Here is a 16392-nt window from a genome sequence, read left to right as displayed (position 1 = left end):
CCTGGAGTACTTGGGGGTGCAGATATAATAATAAAACCCCAGGTGGAATTGCAGCTGCTGTAGGAAAGCAGGGGGACAAATGTGGCCCCTGCCCCTGAGGGCCCTGGCCTGCGCTGCTAAAATCCTTTTGCCAATATTGTCTGAGGATTAACGGAGGCTGTGCCAGCACTGTAAAGCAACAACAAGGTGGTTGGGAGCTTTCTGGGCCTGCAGCAGTGTGAGGGGGGGGGGGGAGCAGGGACAGAGATGACCTTTTTGAAAAAGCTGCAAGAGCAAAATGTCAGGAGGAAAAATCTCCCTCACCTGCACGTTCTAAACCGCAGGCATCCTGGCCCAGATCATGTCCTCAAGGGTTAAAGAGGGGGAGACCCAGAGGGCAAGTCCCTCTGAATAACATATTATCTTGCAAAGTTCAGGAGCAGGTTTGTTTTCCTTCCACGCTGTTCTGCACAAATCCCTCGGAGCAGTTCCTTGTGTTTGTGGAAAGGCAATTGCGTAACTGCCAGCCTGGGACACGCTGGGGTGGGAGCGGGGCTCCCGTGGCCCCTGCCTGCGAGCGCCCACACCACCCATCACCCCTGCGCCTGGGCTTCTCGGAGGACAGGACTGGGACCAGCAGGTTAGGGGTTTGGGGAGGGCATGGGTGGTTGCCGAGGGGGCTGGGGGTCACCCGCCTGTCAGGGCACGGCGAAGGATGGCGTGATGGAATAACGGAGAGCAGCAGCCAGGCTGAGGAAGAGACCTGAGGGCTTTTCTGTTCCTGTTTTTCCGCCATTGGTGCCGGGCCGCTGCTGGCTGGCGGTGCCAGGCTGACCTTGGAGGCAGATGCTCTGGAGACGTCCCTCCTGGCTGGGGCTGGCAGCGGGGTGGTGATGAAGCAGCCCAGCCTCCATGCCCCTGCGAGAGAACACTCCAGCAGGCTCCGGGGCGTGCGTGCCATGGGAACTGGGGCTTCTGCCTCTGCAAGAAAGTGCTTTCCCCTCCGGGGACGAATCCTGCCCTTGCTGCGTGTGCTCTGACCATGGCTCCACACAGCTCTGGTCCTCCCTGGGCAGTAAGCTGTGCCGGCAGGAGCACTGGGAAGGGGCAGCTGGGCTGGCTCCCTGCTCCGTCCTGGGGAGCACTGAGCCCCGGCAGCGGCACCTCCACGGTGCTGGTCGCTGCAGCCTCTGCTCCGTGGAGGACGATGCTGAGCGCACGTCCCTGTTCCTCACGTCCCCTCACGGCTCCCCTGTGTCTGGTCTCCTCCCTGGCCGCTTCCTGATGCTCAGAGAGGACCCACCTTTTCCTGCCAGCCCGGTCCCGGCAAGGCCATCGCCCAGGGTGGCTGCCACGTGCCGGGCCTGACCCTGCACCGGGGGCTTTGCAGGGGCTGGGTGAGCGGCAGCGTGTGGTCCAGCCTGGCTGGGCTCTGGCACCCGCAGCCCTGCTTCCCCCCACCTCCTCTGCGTGATGCTGCGCCGGCCATGAGCTCACAGGGAGCTCGCCTTACGTAAATAGGTCACTTCTAGCCCAAAACGGGTGGCTGCTGGGAATTGCCACGGGTCAGCTGGCCGGAGATGAAACACATTCCTGCGGCCGGCGCCGGCTTCTCTGGTGAAATGAGTTCCGCTTTGATGGCGAGGCACTGAGGACTGGGGTGGGGGGCTGAGCGGGCATCTGTGGACCTGCCAGGTTATTTTGGTAGGTGGCCTCCCTGGCATTGGGGCTAGGCAGGGCAGGAGCAAGAAGAGGCAAGGGACAGCCCATGGCCCCCCTGGAGGAGAGGACACCTCCGTCCCCGCACTGTCCCCATCCTGTGCTGCTGCCTCTTGAGTAGCCGCTGGACTTCCTCCCTTGGGCTGGGTCCCTGCCAGCAGGGAGGGACGCACAAATGGCTTTTATGGAGCAAGAGCAAAATATTTCCTTGTGGCCAGGCAGCAGCATCCACACAGGGCGGCAGCATCCCTGCAGGGCAGCAGCAGAGTGACCCCTGCCCAAGGGAGAGCCGTGTACCTTGCTCACCCCATGGCCCTGGGGCCGTAAAGTGCTTGGGCCCCAGCAAGGCATAGGGCACGTCCCACTGCCGCAAGCCTTGCTGGGGACACAGTAGCTCCCAGTGCAAGAGGGCAGAGGGACCCTGTCCCCTTGCAGCTCCATGGTGCCCACTGCCCCAGGGACAGCGGCTGCTGTGTGTGGCCAAGGAGCCGTGCCTTCGCCGTTTCTGATAGTGGTGGGTCAAGTTTGTGTAACTGGACGCTAATGAAACTGGTTTTAAGCTGTTTCTATGGTGATGCCATAGTGGGGCTGGGTGTCTGTCCATCCTGCACATGGGTCCATCCTCGGTGCAGGGCACCGAGGGTCCTGTGCTGCCACTTGGCCAGCTGCAGTGGTGCGCCACCCTGGAGCCATCCAGGGCAGGGCAGAGGGGACCGGCAACAGCTTGTGTCCAGCTGGGAGCTGCCGGGGACAAAGCCGCCTTCCCTGAATTGTATGGATATGAGGGTTGGCTAAGGGGCCTCCTGCAGCCGCCTCTCACCCAGCCTGCGACTCAGCCGCCTGCGTGAGGGCAGAGCAAACCCCATTGGGGTGCCCGGAGCCAGCCCCCACCATGCCAAGCACCCTGCTCCTCCAGCAGGGATTCCCATCCCAGCACCCCTCACCTGCCTGCCAGTGCCTGCTGCACCGACCCACCTGCCCACGGCTCCCCCTCAGGCGAGGGGTGCAAGCAGGGACACGGTCCCTGCCCCCCTGCCCCATGAAGAGCAGGGACAGCAAAGGGCGACGTTGGCAGGCAGCCTGACGTGATGCAGGCTGGCATCCGCCATGCTGGGCTGCCAGCTCCAGATGAAGCCACGGGCTCTGTCCTCTTTTCTTTCTTGGGTTTGCACCATAGCAATGTCCCCACTGGCCGAGCCATGACAGGCTGTGCTGGCCCCGCAGGGTCTTTTCAATCTTTCTTTGAAAGGGAAGCAGGGGAGCTCCTCCAGCCTGCAGGGCCAGGATCTGCTGCTACAGCCCAGGCACGTGCAACGGGGAAAGGATGTGAGAAGGGTGACATTGGGCAATGCAACATTGGCTTGGTTAGAGACAGAAACCCGAGAGCGTCTCCTTCACCCTGGCAGCCCTGTGGTGGGAAGGATGACGTGGGGAGCCCAGGGCGCAGTGCCGCACACTGTGGTGCACCCTGCCCTCTCACTACCAAGCACTTTACCCCAGGTCCCCTCCTCTCTTCTCTCACCATCCTGCTTCCACCCAGGTTTTACACCACAGGCAAGGCAAGGAGCTTGGCTGCTGAGCTGATGGCAGAAAAAGTGGTATTTCCCTGAAATGGCTGTTCCCACAGCACGGCGTTGCAGCCTGCAGAGCTGCGCCGGTGGGGGAGAGCCGGGAAGGGGCCATGCCGGCAGGCAGAGTGCGCAGGCTGGCAAGGGGCTCATCAGGTCAGGATGCAAGCAGAGAGCTTAACGAAGAACAGGGTGCTGCTGTGCAAAGCCAAAGAGCTTGTTTTCCTGACGTGGAACTGCAGAGCGGGCTGGGCTGTGTGCTGCTCGCCTTGCAACCTGCAGCGCCTCAATCCTTCCCCTTCCCGCAGCATCCCCTCGGTCCCCCCGCCGCCATCCCTCAACTCTCCTGACCTTCTGTCTTCTTCGTTTCCAGGAAGCGCAGCTGTTGGCAGCAACTGGCTGCTCCTTCCTCCCAGCCGCAGGAGGGGCCTGGGCCCCTGCCAGCCCCACTATGGGATTTGTGCAGGACAAGTTGCGCAAGGAGCCCTGTGGACGCCCCAGCCCCACGGGCAGGGGAAGTAGATTGGGTCCCAGAGCCACCCAGTGCCCCGACGGCTTCGGCTCCTCCACGCGTTGGGCTCCGTGGGGCAGAGGCTGCTGGCAGAGCAGCCCTTCGCCGGTGTTTTTGGGCTCAACACGGAGCACCGTGTCCCTGGCAAGAGGTGGCAGCGGGGTTTGCAGAAGCAGGGTTGATTTTGGGGCTTCGCCCATAGGGTACCAGATGTAATTGGAGTGGTGAGATCTCCTGTAAGTGATGCCGGTGTGCGCACTGCGCAGGCTGGACGCGGGGCTGTACTCGCAGCTGCCAGCCGCTCCGGCTTGCTCAGGGATGTATATATGGCACAGGACACAGAGCTGCCCAAACCTGTCCCTGCCTCCTGTGTGCGAGCCCAGCTCCACATCTTGCTCGGGAGCAGGGACACGCATGTGTCCTGAGCGCCAGCCGCCCAGCACTGTGCAGCGCCCAGCTGCCACATGCACTGCAGTTGGGGCTGGCCCAGCCGCGGGCGAGCAGGCAGAGCGCAGCCCTGTGCCTCGCATGGCTCGCCCTCCTGCTCTGCTGCGGAGGTGCCTCTGGTCCACGGCAGCCTTGGTGGCTCTCCCACCTGCAAGCCTCCTTCCTGAAAGGACGTGGCCGGACCAGCTTCCCACAGAGCTGTGGGAGCTGCTGGCAGCATCCCTGGAGCAAGCGAGGGCACGTGGCACTGCCTGTGGAGGGGCTGGGGCTGCTCCCACCCTGTCAGTTGTGCCACGGGATTGCAGGAGTGAGACAGGGCTGTCCCTTCTGCCTGTAGTGCAGGCAGGGACCGTCCCCTCCCCTGGTGGCCCTGCTCCGCTCAACAGGGTGGCAGGGCCGATGCTGGTGGTGGGGGGTCTCGAGACATCCAGTTGGGGGGTCCCATCCGCAGCCTTTCAGTGAGATTTTCCAGGAGGGAGGGCTGCCAGGAGATAGGGGCATGCCCAGGAGACATCCCAGTGCCTCCCCATCCCACTCATGGATACTCCCAGTCCCCACGGGACACGCTGATGGCATTGTCCCCGGATACATGGGCCCAGGGTCCTCGCAGCACCTCCCATCCCGTATGACTTTTCACCCAGAGAAGGCAGGCGGGAGTACAATAATATTTGTATACCTAAAAGTAGAACGATTGATCCCGCTGCTGTTTTGCAATGTGTTGACGACCAGGCAGTGCAGAATTATATAAGTGTACATGGAGCTGGCAAGTGTGCATTTCAATCATATGAGTGCTGTTGTGCAACGCTTCCCCTCCGTGGCCCCGGGGAGGAAAATGGGTGCGTGGGGGCTGCTGGTGCTTTGGCGGAGGCTGCCGTGCACGCGCCGAGCCCTTCTTACAGTGATCCTGGTCCCCACGGCTCTGAGGGCAAGGGATGCAAGCGTTATTATCTTAGGTCTCAAGTTCAGATTTAAAAGTCACCTGCAAATGACACAGCGGGATCTTTGCTCGTTGCCCCTCCCTGTCCATGATAAATCACCTGGCCCTTGCAATTCGGAGTCGATTCCTCAGCGGCAGGAATCCATCCTGGGCTCTGAACACCCTTGGAGGCTCTCTTTGCTCCCCCTGCATCGCACCCGGGTGCAGGAGGGTTTGCGGGAGCTGTTGCAGAGGAAATCCGGGCCCCTTCCCGGTCGCCGGCCGGCAGAGCTGACACGCTGTGCCGAGCAGAGGGTGAGTCCGGGGTGCTGCTGCCGCTGCTGCCGTGCGTGTGGGAGGTGAGTGCCTTCATCCCCCTCGGCCGCCTTCGCCTGCCGGCACAGCCTGTGCTGCCCACTTCATGGAAATAAAGCGCCATTATCCCAGCGCAAACAGGAGCTGGGCCAGTGCCAGGCAGTGGCCGGGGCTCACCTGGAGTGGGGACACGGCTGCGAGCAGACCCCGAGGCAGGGCACACACTGTGGCCGAAACCAGGACGGACTGCAGCCGAAACCGGGACAGACTGTGGCCGTCCCCAGGGCAGGGGATGGGCAGGCGGGGGGATCCCGGCCCTGTGGGAGCCCTCGTGATCCGGGTAATACCAAGAGTAATAATCCCCTAAGTGGGAAGGTTTGCCCTCCTGCTGCTCTCCAACTGCCCACCCCTTGCCCACCATCATGCCGTGCCCCCACCGGGCATCTGGAAAAGACCGTGACCAGGCACGAAGCCCAGGCCCTGAAAAGCTCCCAAAGGGTTGAGCCCCAGTTGTGTCTCACAGTTCCCATTCAAAGCACCTCGTTGCCTTTCCAGCCCAAACGTGCCCGGCTTCGGCTGATTCCTGGTATGCCTCTGGCAGCGGGAGAGCCTGGGCAACCGCTCGCTCCTGGTCCATCCTCCATCCTCACCGCCGTAACCAGGCTCAGCCAGAATTACCTCACCAGCAGTGCTGGGAAAACTGGGGGGCTGGTGGGGCCACGCTGGGAGCAGGCAGGGGGCCGTGGCAGCCACAAGCCTGGCTTTTATTGTATAACTGCTGGCTGGATTTGATTGTTGATGGTTTCTGGATGAATTAAACTCCCCTGTTGCTGGGAGCAGGGGTCTGTGGACCGTTCCATCTCTGCATCCTTCCATTCCCGCATCCAGGCGGGATGGCAGGGGTGGGCGGGATGGGTGAGGGGTGTCTCTGCGGTGGGCTCGGCTGCAGGAGCATGTGTACCAGCCCCGCTGGGATGCCGTAACCAGCCCCCCGCCGCTTTGCTGCTGTCAGCCCCATGCTGGGCTCTCAGTGCTGGCTTTGCCAGGTGGAAAATTCCTCTTGTCCCTCGGGCAGCACGGAGAAAGCCCTGGCTGGGGAAGGGGGGGGGGGGGGGGGGCGATGCCAGGGCTGCCACCCACCTCCCCAGGGCAGCAGGAGGGGCTCGGACCCCCGACAAGAGCAGCAGGGGCCTGAGGGAAGCCGCTGATGTCTGGGGAGGTTTGCAGGGGTCTTGGGCTGTTGGGGTGGTGGCCCAAAGGGTTGTTCTCCCGGAATGGGGCATCAAGGCATGGAGATGGACGGGGCTGGGGGCGGCTGCGTCCCCTCGGAGAGCTCCTGGCCTGACGGGCAGTGCATCCGCGTCCCCACGGCCACGTGCCCGGTCACCGTGTCCACTGCGGCTCTGGCCGCGCCCTGTTTCCATGCTGGGGGGGGGGAGCGGGGCACGGCCGTTCTCTGCAGGGGGTGAAGCCCCCCCGTGTGCCGGGAGCAGAGCTCGGTGCCTGGGGTGGGGGCTCGCCCGACTACACGGGGGCTTTGGGGATTTAACGGCACTGGTTGCTGAACTACGGGACCCGCAGAGGAAGGGGCTTCTCGGGGGGTACCCGCCTGGGCTGGGGGGAGTTTGGGGGGGGGAGCGATGCGCTCGCACGGTCGGCCCGGGCACGGTGGTCTGATGGGCCGGTGCGAGGGCGGGCGATGGGCGGGGGGTGGGGGCAGCGGCCAGGCTCTGGCCGAGTCCCCCGGGGCCGGCGGTGACCCAAAGCCGGGACGGCGGAGGGACACCGGGACCCGAACAGGCCCAGAGCAGGGGAGCCGTCCGCTCCCGCCTAACGGCCCGTCCCGGCGCTCCGTCCCGGGGCTCTGGCCGCCTCCCGCCGCCGCTGCGGGCCGGGCCGGGCCGGGCCTGGGCGGGGCTCCACCGCCCCCGCCCCGCCCCCGCCCCGCCCCGGCGGCGCTCCGCGAGCCGCTGGTGCCCCCTGCCGCGCGGCACCCGCGCTCCCGGGCGGCGGCGGGGGGCGGGGCCGCGCACCCGGGAACGGCCGGGAGGCGGCGGGAGGCGGCGCCGCCGCGCCGCCAGGGGGCGGTAGGGTGCGATGGCTTGCGGGGGCGTGGCGCGGCGGTGACGTCCTGGGGCGTGGCCCCGCCGGGGGGGGTGTGGCGTGGCGGGCCGGGCCGAGCCGAGCCGAGCCGGGCCGCGGCGGTCGGAGGTGCCGGTGTCGCCGCCGCCGCCATGTACCGGGCCCTGTACAGCTTCCGCTCGGCCGAGCCCAACTCGCTGCCTTTCGCCGCCGGCGAGACGTTCCTGCTGCTGGAGCGCAGCAACCAGCACTGGTGGCTCGTCACCCGCGCCGGCTCCGGCGAGACGGGCTACGCGCCGGCCTCCTACCTCCAGCGGCTGCAGGTGGGCCGGGCCGGGCGGGCCGCGGGGCCTAGACCCGGCAGGGTGCGGGCTGGCGGGGGAGGCGGCCGCGCCGGCCGTCGTGTGCACCGCCGGGGGCTGGGGGTCCCGGGGCTGGGCAGCTCTTCCTTCCGCCCCCTCACAGGCGGGGGTCGGGGGGGGGGGCCGCGGGGCGCTCCTGCTAAAGACCGGCCCCGGTCCGGTTTGTGCTGGGGCGGGCGGTGCGGGAGCAGTCGGGTGGTGTGGAGCAACCCAGCGCACTGACTGGGCTGGCTGCGGTCCCGGCTCTGGCGCTTCTGGGAGCCGCTGGCCTCGGTTGGGAGGAGCGGGGTGCGCGGTTCTCGCGGATGCGGTTACCCGCTGCGGTGGACTTCAGCGCGCAGGAACCTTTTGGAATATCGTGTTCCTGCCAGGGGTGAGAATCGTGAGTTTAAAGGGAGGCAGGAGACGTTTTCTGTGGGTGTCACGTTTGGAGATTGAGGTCCAGAGAGCACCAGCTCTGCGGGTCAGGGACAAAATGAAAGCTCAGCAGCTTCATCCGGAGGAGGTGGGCTAGGTGAGGGTCCCCTGGGTGCTGACTCGTGGGTTAGGAGCTGAGGGGCTGGAGGGCTGGCTTCACTCCTGCAGAATGGGAGAGGAAGACAGAAAAATGCCTAGATGATGCCCTGGGGAGATGATGAGGGGGATCCTCCTCCCAGGAGCGTACCTGATTACTAGATAACCCTGGAATCTCCCAACTAGCAGCCCCAGTTGGTGTAAGTAAGCAGCGCTTATGTGGTCATCTCCGTGCTAGCTGTTCAGCCACGAGGGTTTCCATTTGCATGGCACCTGGCACCCAGAGGGCAGCGAGGGGGTGGTTGTCCTTCTTCCACCAACACACTGTGACACCAATAGCAGACCTGTACTGTCTTGGGGGCCGGGAGAAGCCATGGCAGCTGCCTGCACCTGTGATGACAATAATTACAGCCAAGTCAGTGATACTGGTAATTACAGAAAGTCCAGGCTGGCTGCTGCAGCCCTAACTGGGATCTGAGGAGGGAGGGCACCTTGGGCAGCTGCAGGTGTGAGCCCTGTGCCTGCATGGGTGTCACAAGGAGGAGGTTGCTTATGGCTTGTACATTGCAGGGGTCTGTTTAGTGGAGGCTTCTGAGGGACAACATGGCTTCTGAAATTAAAATAGGCCTTTCATATAAGGCTAATTCATGGGGTTTTTATACTTCTGGGCCTCAGGGGATAGCTGTGGGAACTGCATGCTGAAAACTCTTTGCATCAGTGAATGGGTAACTGCACGTGAATGGTACAAATGGTCCTTTTAATGTCTGGCTGAAAATGGTGACAAACCCCTTTATTTCAGTGTGCTGCTGACACTCCTTCAGATGCCATTGAATTTCTGATTAGCGGTAATTCAGCCTGTAAGTAAGTGTGGGTGTGTGCTTCGCAGAACACTTCAGTGAGATGAGCATTACCTGGGGAGTGTGTATGTGTGTTAGGGCAATGCTGGGTCTCTCTGCTGGCTGCTTGGATCAGGAGCCGTCCCAGCTGCAAGGCTGGGGCTTGTCTGCAGCCTGGCAGAATGGCCTGACAGGAGGGGACATCTTGTGTATCAATAAGCCCTTAAGCTATTTACAGGAGCTATTTAGTTACGGAGCAAAGACCTTATTAAACTACTAGATTTTAAAACTCCACAGTGGCGTTGCTCCAGGCTGCTGCTTATGAGTTTCCCTCTGCAGTCCCCTGCTTCGTTTGCTTGTGTGGCATGACGTCTTCTCGCTGCTGTGGGTGCGGGAGCCTTCTCCCAGGCTGTCTTCTGGAGCAGCCTTCCTGCATCTCCCCACCTTGCTCGTGCCAGTTTCAAAATCTTACAGGAAAAGCATTTCTTTGCGGACTTTACGTTCATTTCTCAAGGTTATATTTTGCTACAGCCTTGAGATAGCTTGCATCCTCCTAGGCTGACTCCTGACAGTCCATTAATAACGCACTAATGTTTAAGCAGCATTGCTGGTGACTTTGTGAGTGCCCTCCTCTAGTTCAAATGTAACTTTCGCAAATGCCCTTAGACCTGGTAGCAGGAAACAGAAGAGCCTTCCCTGCATCCGCTCATCTTTTTTTGGCCATTAAGTTTCCGGCACCAGAACTTGCCTGGTGATGCATGAGGCTGCAGGATCTAATTTGCTGCTCTGCAGTTGCAGTGATGCTCTGTGTCCATGACTTTCTTTCCGCTGTTGCATCCTGCCAGCTCTGAAGAGCTGATCTGAAGTCAGAACCCCCTTTTATTCATGGGAGAAAGCATCTGCTTGCTGAAAGCTTGCTTGAGACTGCTGAATGTCTGGGATGAGAGTGCAAACAATTTGTCACCCAGTTTTGATTTAATAAAGGCACTGAGACTAATTAGTGACAGCGATTTGGGAGGCAATTAATGCTGCCCCAATCACAACAGAGAAAAACCACAGCTAATGATTAGTGTTAAGTGTGCTTAGCAGGGAGAGAGAGTGGCCAACAGGAGTCACCATTGTAAAAGTAAGCCTTCGGCTTTTTTTAGCAGTGCAGTCAGGTTCCAGGTGAGCGATACATTGCACAACAGTCACAGCCAACAGCAGCAAATCTCCTGAAAGCCTCTCGCAGCAGGCTGCTGAGGGGATGCTCATGGGAGAGGCTTGGACTGCTGTCGCTGCTACTGTCTGCTGTTAGGAGCATCGGCTTTCTTCTGAGCTTCTCTCGATTTTGGTTTTTTTTGCTCAGCTTTCAAAGATACAGGAGATTCATGCCTTGGCTTCTCTAGAGAAAAAAATAATTCCCATTTATTATTTAGAGTTTATTCTTGGCTGATGTCTTCTCATTGCAAATGCGGCAGAATTTTGTACTGAAATCCTTGTGGATCAGTGTTGCTATTAAAAGAGGGTTAGTTGTAGCGAGGAAGAAAAAACCAACAAACCCGTCTTAGAAACGTATAATGCCTCTAAGAAACAAGTTAGAGCCAAGCCAGGGCATCAGAAGGTGCAAATAATGTGCAGTTAATTTGGGTCAGTTAGAAACGCCCAACTTCAGCTGATATTGCTGCTGACTGTACTCTTCCGTAGTTCCCTTTTAGCTCTGTTCTGAGTTATTAAGAGTCATTTCAAATCAAGTGCCATTCTGGGGATAGGTACTGAAGCCATCAAGCAGTGGCAGGGAAGGATTGGGCTGCATGCTGCTGAACGGGGGCAGGTTGTGAACCGCAAGCAGAGTGAGCTTCTTGCCAAAATGCCACCTCACACAGCTGAACCCGGGCCCTGCACACCCACGGTGGAGACCTCGAGCAGTGACGAGCAACAAGCAAAGCCGTAACGAACTCGGGGGCTGACAGGTGCTGCTGCTGAGACAAGTGAAAATGTGTCCCCAGCACTGTGCTGGCTGGTAGCCGTACATAGGATAATGCTAATATCTAATGCCAGGCAAATATCGCTGCAGCGAAGCTGTCAGCATGAGTGCTGTGGCTTCTGACTGAATGGAAAGGTGCCCGTCGGCATGAGCTTGGTCTTTTGTCTCCAGCTGTGTGCTGATCCTTAAGTGACGTATGAGTGGCAGAAAAACGTGGAGGTTAAATTGGAGCTTGGAGTGTCCTCTGGAGTCAGTCACTGCAGAAGACAGGCCTTTCAAGGCTTTATATGGAGCAGTAAAATGTTCAATTGAGAAGGCTTCCTTAGGAGCAGGAGGTTCACTTGGTGTCAGGAAGGGACAAATGCCGAGTCTAGCAAATAATAAAGGTCCTTCCTTTGGGTTAAATAGCCCATATGTTGCTATTGTTATGAGGGGACATGTAATTTTGTAACAGGATCTGGAGTTATCCCAGGTTTGGCTGAAGGCTTCAGACTGTACCACAGCAGCACAAGGAGCGCAAAGTGAGCTGCTGTCCTTGAGGATGCCAAGCTATGGGTGACACTTGGCCTGCTAGGAAGGCTTATTTGCTCTGCTCCTGGTAGGGCAGGGAGCAGGGCAGGGGCTGGCCCCAGTGGTCTGCTGCTGGCCGTGGGACCTGCGTACAGGTGTACACTGTGCTCCAGCTCTTGTCTTCACCAGGTACCATGACTGGCCTTGCCTCGTCTCTTGTCTGCGCTGACCCAGGCTGTGTTCCACATCAATGGAATTGTCAATATTACACGCCGAGGAGGGGAATGGCAGCTGTAAAATGCTGTATTGCTACATGTCAGGGGTGCAAAAATAAGTGCTAAGTTGCAGGGGGATGTTTCTTGGTGAAGTGGGAATGGTTTAGCATGCTGGCTGCTGCAAATCAGCTGCTCAACTGTATTAAGCTGTTAGGAAATAGCTTTGAAATTACTATTAATAGCCTTTTCAAAATTACTTGAAATTTGTTTACAATGTGGCGTTAGATTCTCTGCTCAGCTGAGGCCTTCTCTGGTCAGTCACACTTTCATGTTGTACCTCTGGAGAAGCGAGAAGGGGGCTGTCTGGCTGTGAAGGTGCGTATGCCGATGGCCAAGAAGCTTTGGACTGTCTGGTGAGAAAATGGACCCAGCTGAGCGTATAACAAGTGTTTTAAGGATGCCTTGGATTGCTATTTGCCATTTCTTTTTCTACAAGAATAAACAGGCATGTGATAAAAATAAGAGACTGCTTTGTGCAGCCTAGCAACAAGTTAAAATTCTCCTGCAGCATGAGCAAGTGCACAGTGGCATAGTACAGGTGGTCCTCGCCAAGCAAGCACAGGAGTGGTGTTTCACCTCCCAAGCTGCAAAAACAAGAGTGGTTTCTGCGAAGGAGTGAATTTTGAGCTCTCTCTGCTTGCAGGAAACCCCTTTGTCCTGGTTCGCGTTGTAGCATTGACATGGGTTCAGGATTGGAAGTGCATTGTGCAGAGCGAGGTAGCGTAGGAGCTGCCTTTCCTTGCAGGCAGGGGCATGCCCCATTCTCAATTAATTCAGTTCACTGGCTTGCTGGAAAACTCTTTGTTTCTAATCTGGTTGCTTTTCTGCCAGGATAGCAAATGCATTGGTTCAGTGATGGAGCAGCATGTGCTGAGCCAGTGCGGGTTTAGGACCGCTGGGGAAGCAGTGAGCTGTGGTAGCTCAGGTACTGTCAAACCTTTCACGCTAGCATGGAGACGATGATGGTTTTGGAGCACGGAGTTGGCTTTATGGTGTCAATCAAATGATCGGATGTTCTGATAGCAAATCCCCAGTCACTGGAAACTGAGCTTTGGCAGTTGTGCTTTGCTGTAAGAGTTTCTCCCTCTATCTACATAAAAATCCAGCTTTAAACTTGCTGCTCCTGACCCCGGCAGAGTTCCTCTCGTTGCTCCTGACCAGAAGATGATGATTGTGCAGACTGTTGTACAGACTATCTCCTGCACTGGAACCTGCATCGTTATTTGTCATCTGCTGCAGATTTGACGGAGCTTTCAATGGGTGTGAGAGCTTAATCACAATACTCGCACAGATCCTGAATAAGCACTTAGGCTAAAAATAAAGTTTTATTTTGGAGAATAAGCAGCTGGTAGCGCTTTGCAGCTGAGGCTGCATTTCTTGACACATGCAAGAAACTGGAAGAATGAAGCATTTTTCTCTGGGCTGTCGCAATAACAGAGATGCTATCGTGTCAGAGCTGCTAATGCTTTGAGATCAAGTTTTATTCTTGAGACTAAATTACACAGTCAGGGGAATTATAACCGTTTCTAATGACTGTAGCTAAAGACTTGAAATTTTAGCCAGAAGTTCTGCAATCTTTCCCAGTTCAGAATGATTAAAGCAGAAATACGCTAACGATCTTTAGCCTCTATTTTTGCTTGGCTGTGAAGACATGTTCTTCTTGCTTTTACACTGATTAAAAATAATTAGGCTTTTTGATATCGGCTATAATTTGCCTTTGTGACCTGGATGCCCATGTATGAGTAGCATTGGCAGTCTGGGCTTATACCTCTGCACAGTGGCTGAGCATGGGTGGGGTGGCAGGGTGGATGCATGCATGGTCGCGCTGGGTTAGCTTTGGGCTGGAAATGTTAAGCCTGTTTCAGGGTTGAACAACATGAAGGCTGTCTTGGTCAGAAGTGAGCAAGCAGTAGGGAGATGTCCGAGACCCCACATCTGCTCTTGAGCGATGTGGCTGTGGCTCTGTTCACCTTGGAGGAAGGGCAAGGTGAGGGGGCAGTCTGGAAAGAAGAAATGTGCCTTTTTCTTCTAGGCCCTTGGAGAGGCACTTGCCCAGAGCTGACAGACACAGTCTGGTTTCTGGCTTCCCCACAGGTTTGCAGTGTCTGCCAGGTCATTTGCACCCCTGCTTTCTAGTGCTGGTCTTGCCATGAGCATTTCACGGTGTTGCACAAGTGATCACCTGCTGTTATCTTGCAGTTTTACTGACCAAATCTGTGATTTTTCAGGCTGCCTTCTGTATGGTTTTTGAATGCTTTTTGTCAGGAGAAGATGGCTAGACATCCTTTCCTGGTTTACATCTGGAAGATGATCAACTTCTCGTTGCAAAGGGAAGAGCTGCCAGTTTTGAACTAGGAGCATCTATTCAAAATAGCTGGCGAGGTTCTGATGCTGGAGGACGGCAAACGTAGACACCCTTCTTCTCACCCCATTTGCAGGAAAAAGTCTTTAGTAATGACTGAATTGCATATATTTGTTGAGCAAGGCGCTTAACATATAGGAGTCTGGATTCTGTTCAGATCTGCCACCACCTCCCTATGGGACTCCATGCAAGTGGCTTTCTTCACTAGACCTTGCTCCCCTGCCCGTAAGTGGGGCAAGAGGCCCCACAGGAGGGTTGTGGCTCAACTGAATTTCTCATTAACATTGAAATTTAGCTGGTGCCAACTTAAGCTGATCAACACTGCTGTCAGCCCATGGGAAAGTTGTTGTTGACTGCCCAGCAGCGTAGGTATGTCTCTAAAATAACAGTGCTAACATCAAGTCAAGCTGATGGATGTGCTACATGACAGGTCTGCTGAAAGGTGTCCCACCTTCAGCCGTCACTGTCTTTTGAAAGGTGTCCCACCTTCAGCTGTCACTGTGTTTTGATGCTTCAGAAGATCAGTCTTATGCTTTCTGTGCCTTGAGCGGGGCACCAACAGCTCAGCCTTGGCTGCCCTTTCTGAGCTGAAAGGGATTGGCAGATGTCTTTGAACATGAAGTTTGAAGGTATCTGGGCTTGCCGAGCCGCATTGCTTGTGTTTGTGCACATCTTCTCATGATCCCACTCTTGTGTTTCCTTCCAGGATTTCCAGCATCCCATCAGGTGAACTCTTAGTAGAAAAAAACCTAGAGGTCTTTTGAGGTGGTTGCTAGGAGAGCTCTGGTTCTGGAACAGAAGCAGCTGCCTCTTTTTCTTCCCTTACTTGTATAGCTTAGATGTACATAAAAACAGAATTTTTAAGAGCATCCCAGCTTCACGCCCTCATGAAGGATTTAAACTTTGTCATTCCCAGCCAGGATTATGTATTCAGCATATGAGCTGTCAGTCTGGGCCTTAGAAAAAGGATAAATTCCAGAAGGGGTTTATAAGGAGGGAAGTACAAGCAGCCTTAGCCTGCAACTATAGCATTAGATAGTCCGCAAGAAAATTAGACTTCACAGATGCTGACATCCTATGTGGCCAATGCTATAGACAAAATTTTAGATGCCACAGGTTCTAATAGAGCTCTGTGTGCAGATATTTTTATATTAAAATGTGCGTGCATTGCATTTCTTCCAGAGAGAAAACCTTAAATTGAGGCTTTCTTCTTGGCCATGGCAGTAACAGTTGGCTCAATTTATTTCACTAAAGAGGCGCATTTGTGTGCAGACTTGCAAGGGCTGTGAGGACTGGAAGTGTTTGCTGTTGGACCAGGAGATCAGCCCCGGATCACAGGCTCTTGCAGATCTGCCCCGTTTTTCATGTCTGATCTCTTTCTGATGGCACGCCAAGGAGGACGGGGCAGGGCTGCCTGTGCCACTTGCTGCCTGCACCGGACAGTGTTTGGTGGTGAGTAAACATGGTGGAGGCTGCTGCAGTGCCACTGGGGAGAGATGCTGGTCCAGCTGGGCTGGTGATACGCTGCTGCTCAGGCTTGCTGTTGCTGCCTTTGCTGAGTCTGTGTGTGCAGGCTGCTGTGCTAATGGGTGCTAACTTCTGATGGGGAAGGAAGTCCCGTTTTGAAGGCTGGCCTGGTGAGTGGAGATGACACAGCTGTGTCACAAGGCCCAGGAGAAATGATTGAACTCGATGCTGGGGCTGCTCCCGAGTGCTCCTGCTAATGGGCCACAAGAAGCAGTTTGGTCCCCGTGCTGCGGCAGAGAGAAATGGATGCCGGCGCTATTGGAGGACCCCAGTTCGTGCTTTTTCTGTGCGTTGGCATCTGAGGCTGCAAAATGCTTGTTGTATTTGGAGGAAAAATTCTCATTTGAAATGACACTCTGTTTAGGTCCACTGGAAATTCTTTCTTTGGACCCTGACCACCCTCATTGCCTCTGGTCTTGAGTTGCAGCAGGAATTGTCGTGGGTCCCAGTCCTGCTTCTGGAGGAGCATCGCTTTGCTTCCCCAGCCAGTGTCTCACAAATAAA

General features: G+C 56.9%; 1 protein-coding gene across 2 annotated transcripts in view; it reads left to right on the top strand.

The window, feature by feature from the left end:
• The first annotated feature begins 7610 nt into the window (after nucleotides 1-7610).
• The window catches only part of NCKIPSD (NCK interacting protein with SH3 domain), a 53904-nt gene continuing 45122 nt past the window's right edge, over nucleotides 7611-16392 (top strand). The window contains exon 1 of one of the 2 annotated variants that reach the window (XM_069812206.1): nucleotides 7611-7860. In XM_069812206.1, the coding sequence (XP_069668307.1) occupies nucleotides 7690-7860 (171 nt within the window). In that variant the 5' untranslated portion in view covers nucleotides 7611-7689. The remainder of the gene's footprint in view (nucleotides 7861-16392) is intronic. The other variant, XM_069812207.1, reaches the window with a different exon arrangement.

This window comes from Haliaeetus albicilla, chromosome 24 (assembly GCF_947461875.1).
Source record: "Haliaeetus albicilla chromosome 24, bHalAlb1.1, whole genome shotgun sequence".
Taxonomy (NCBI): domain Eukaryota; kingdom Metazoa; phylum Chordata; class Aves; order Accipitriformes; family Accipitridae; genus Haliaeetus; species Haliaeetus albicilla.
Note: the sequence above shows the minus strand (reverse complement) of the source record. Positions and strands in the feature narration are given on the sequence as shown.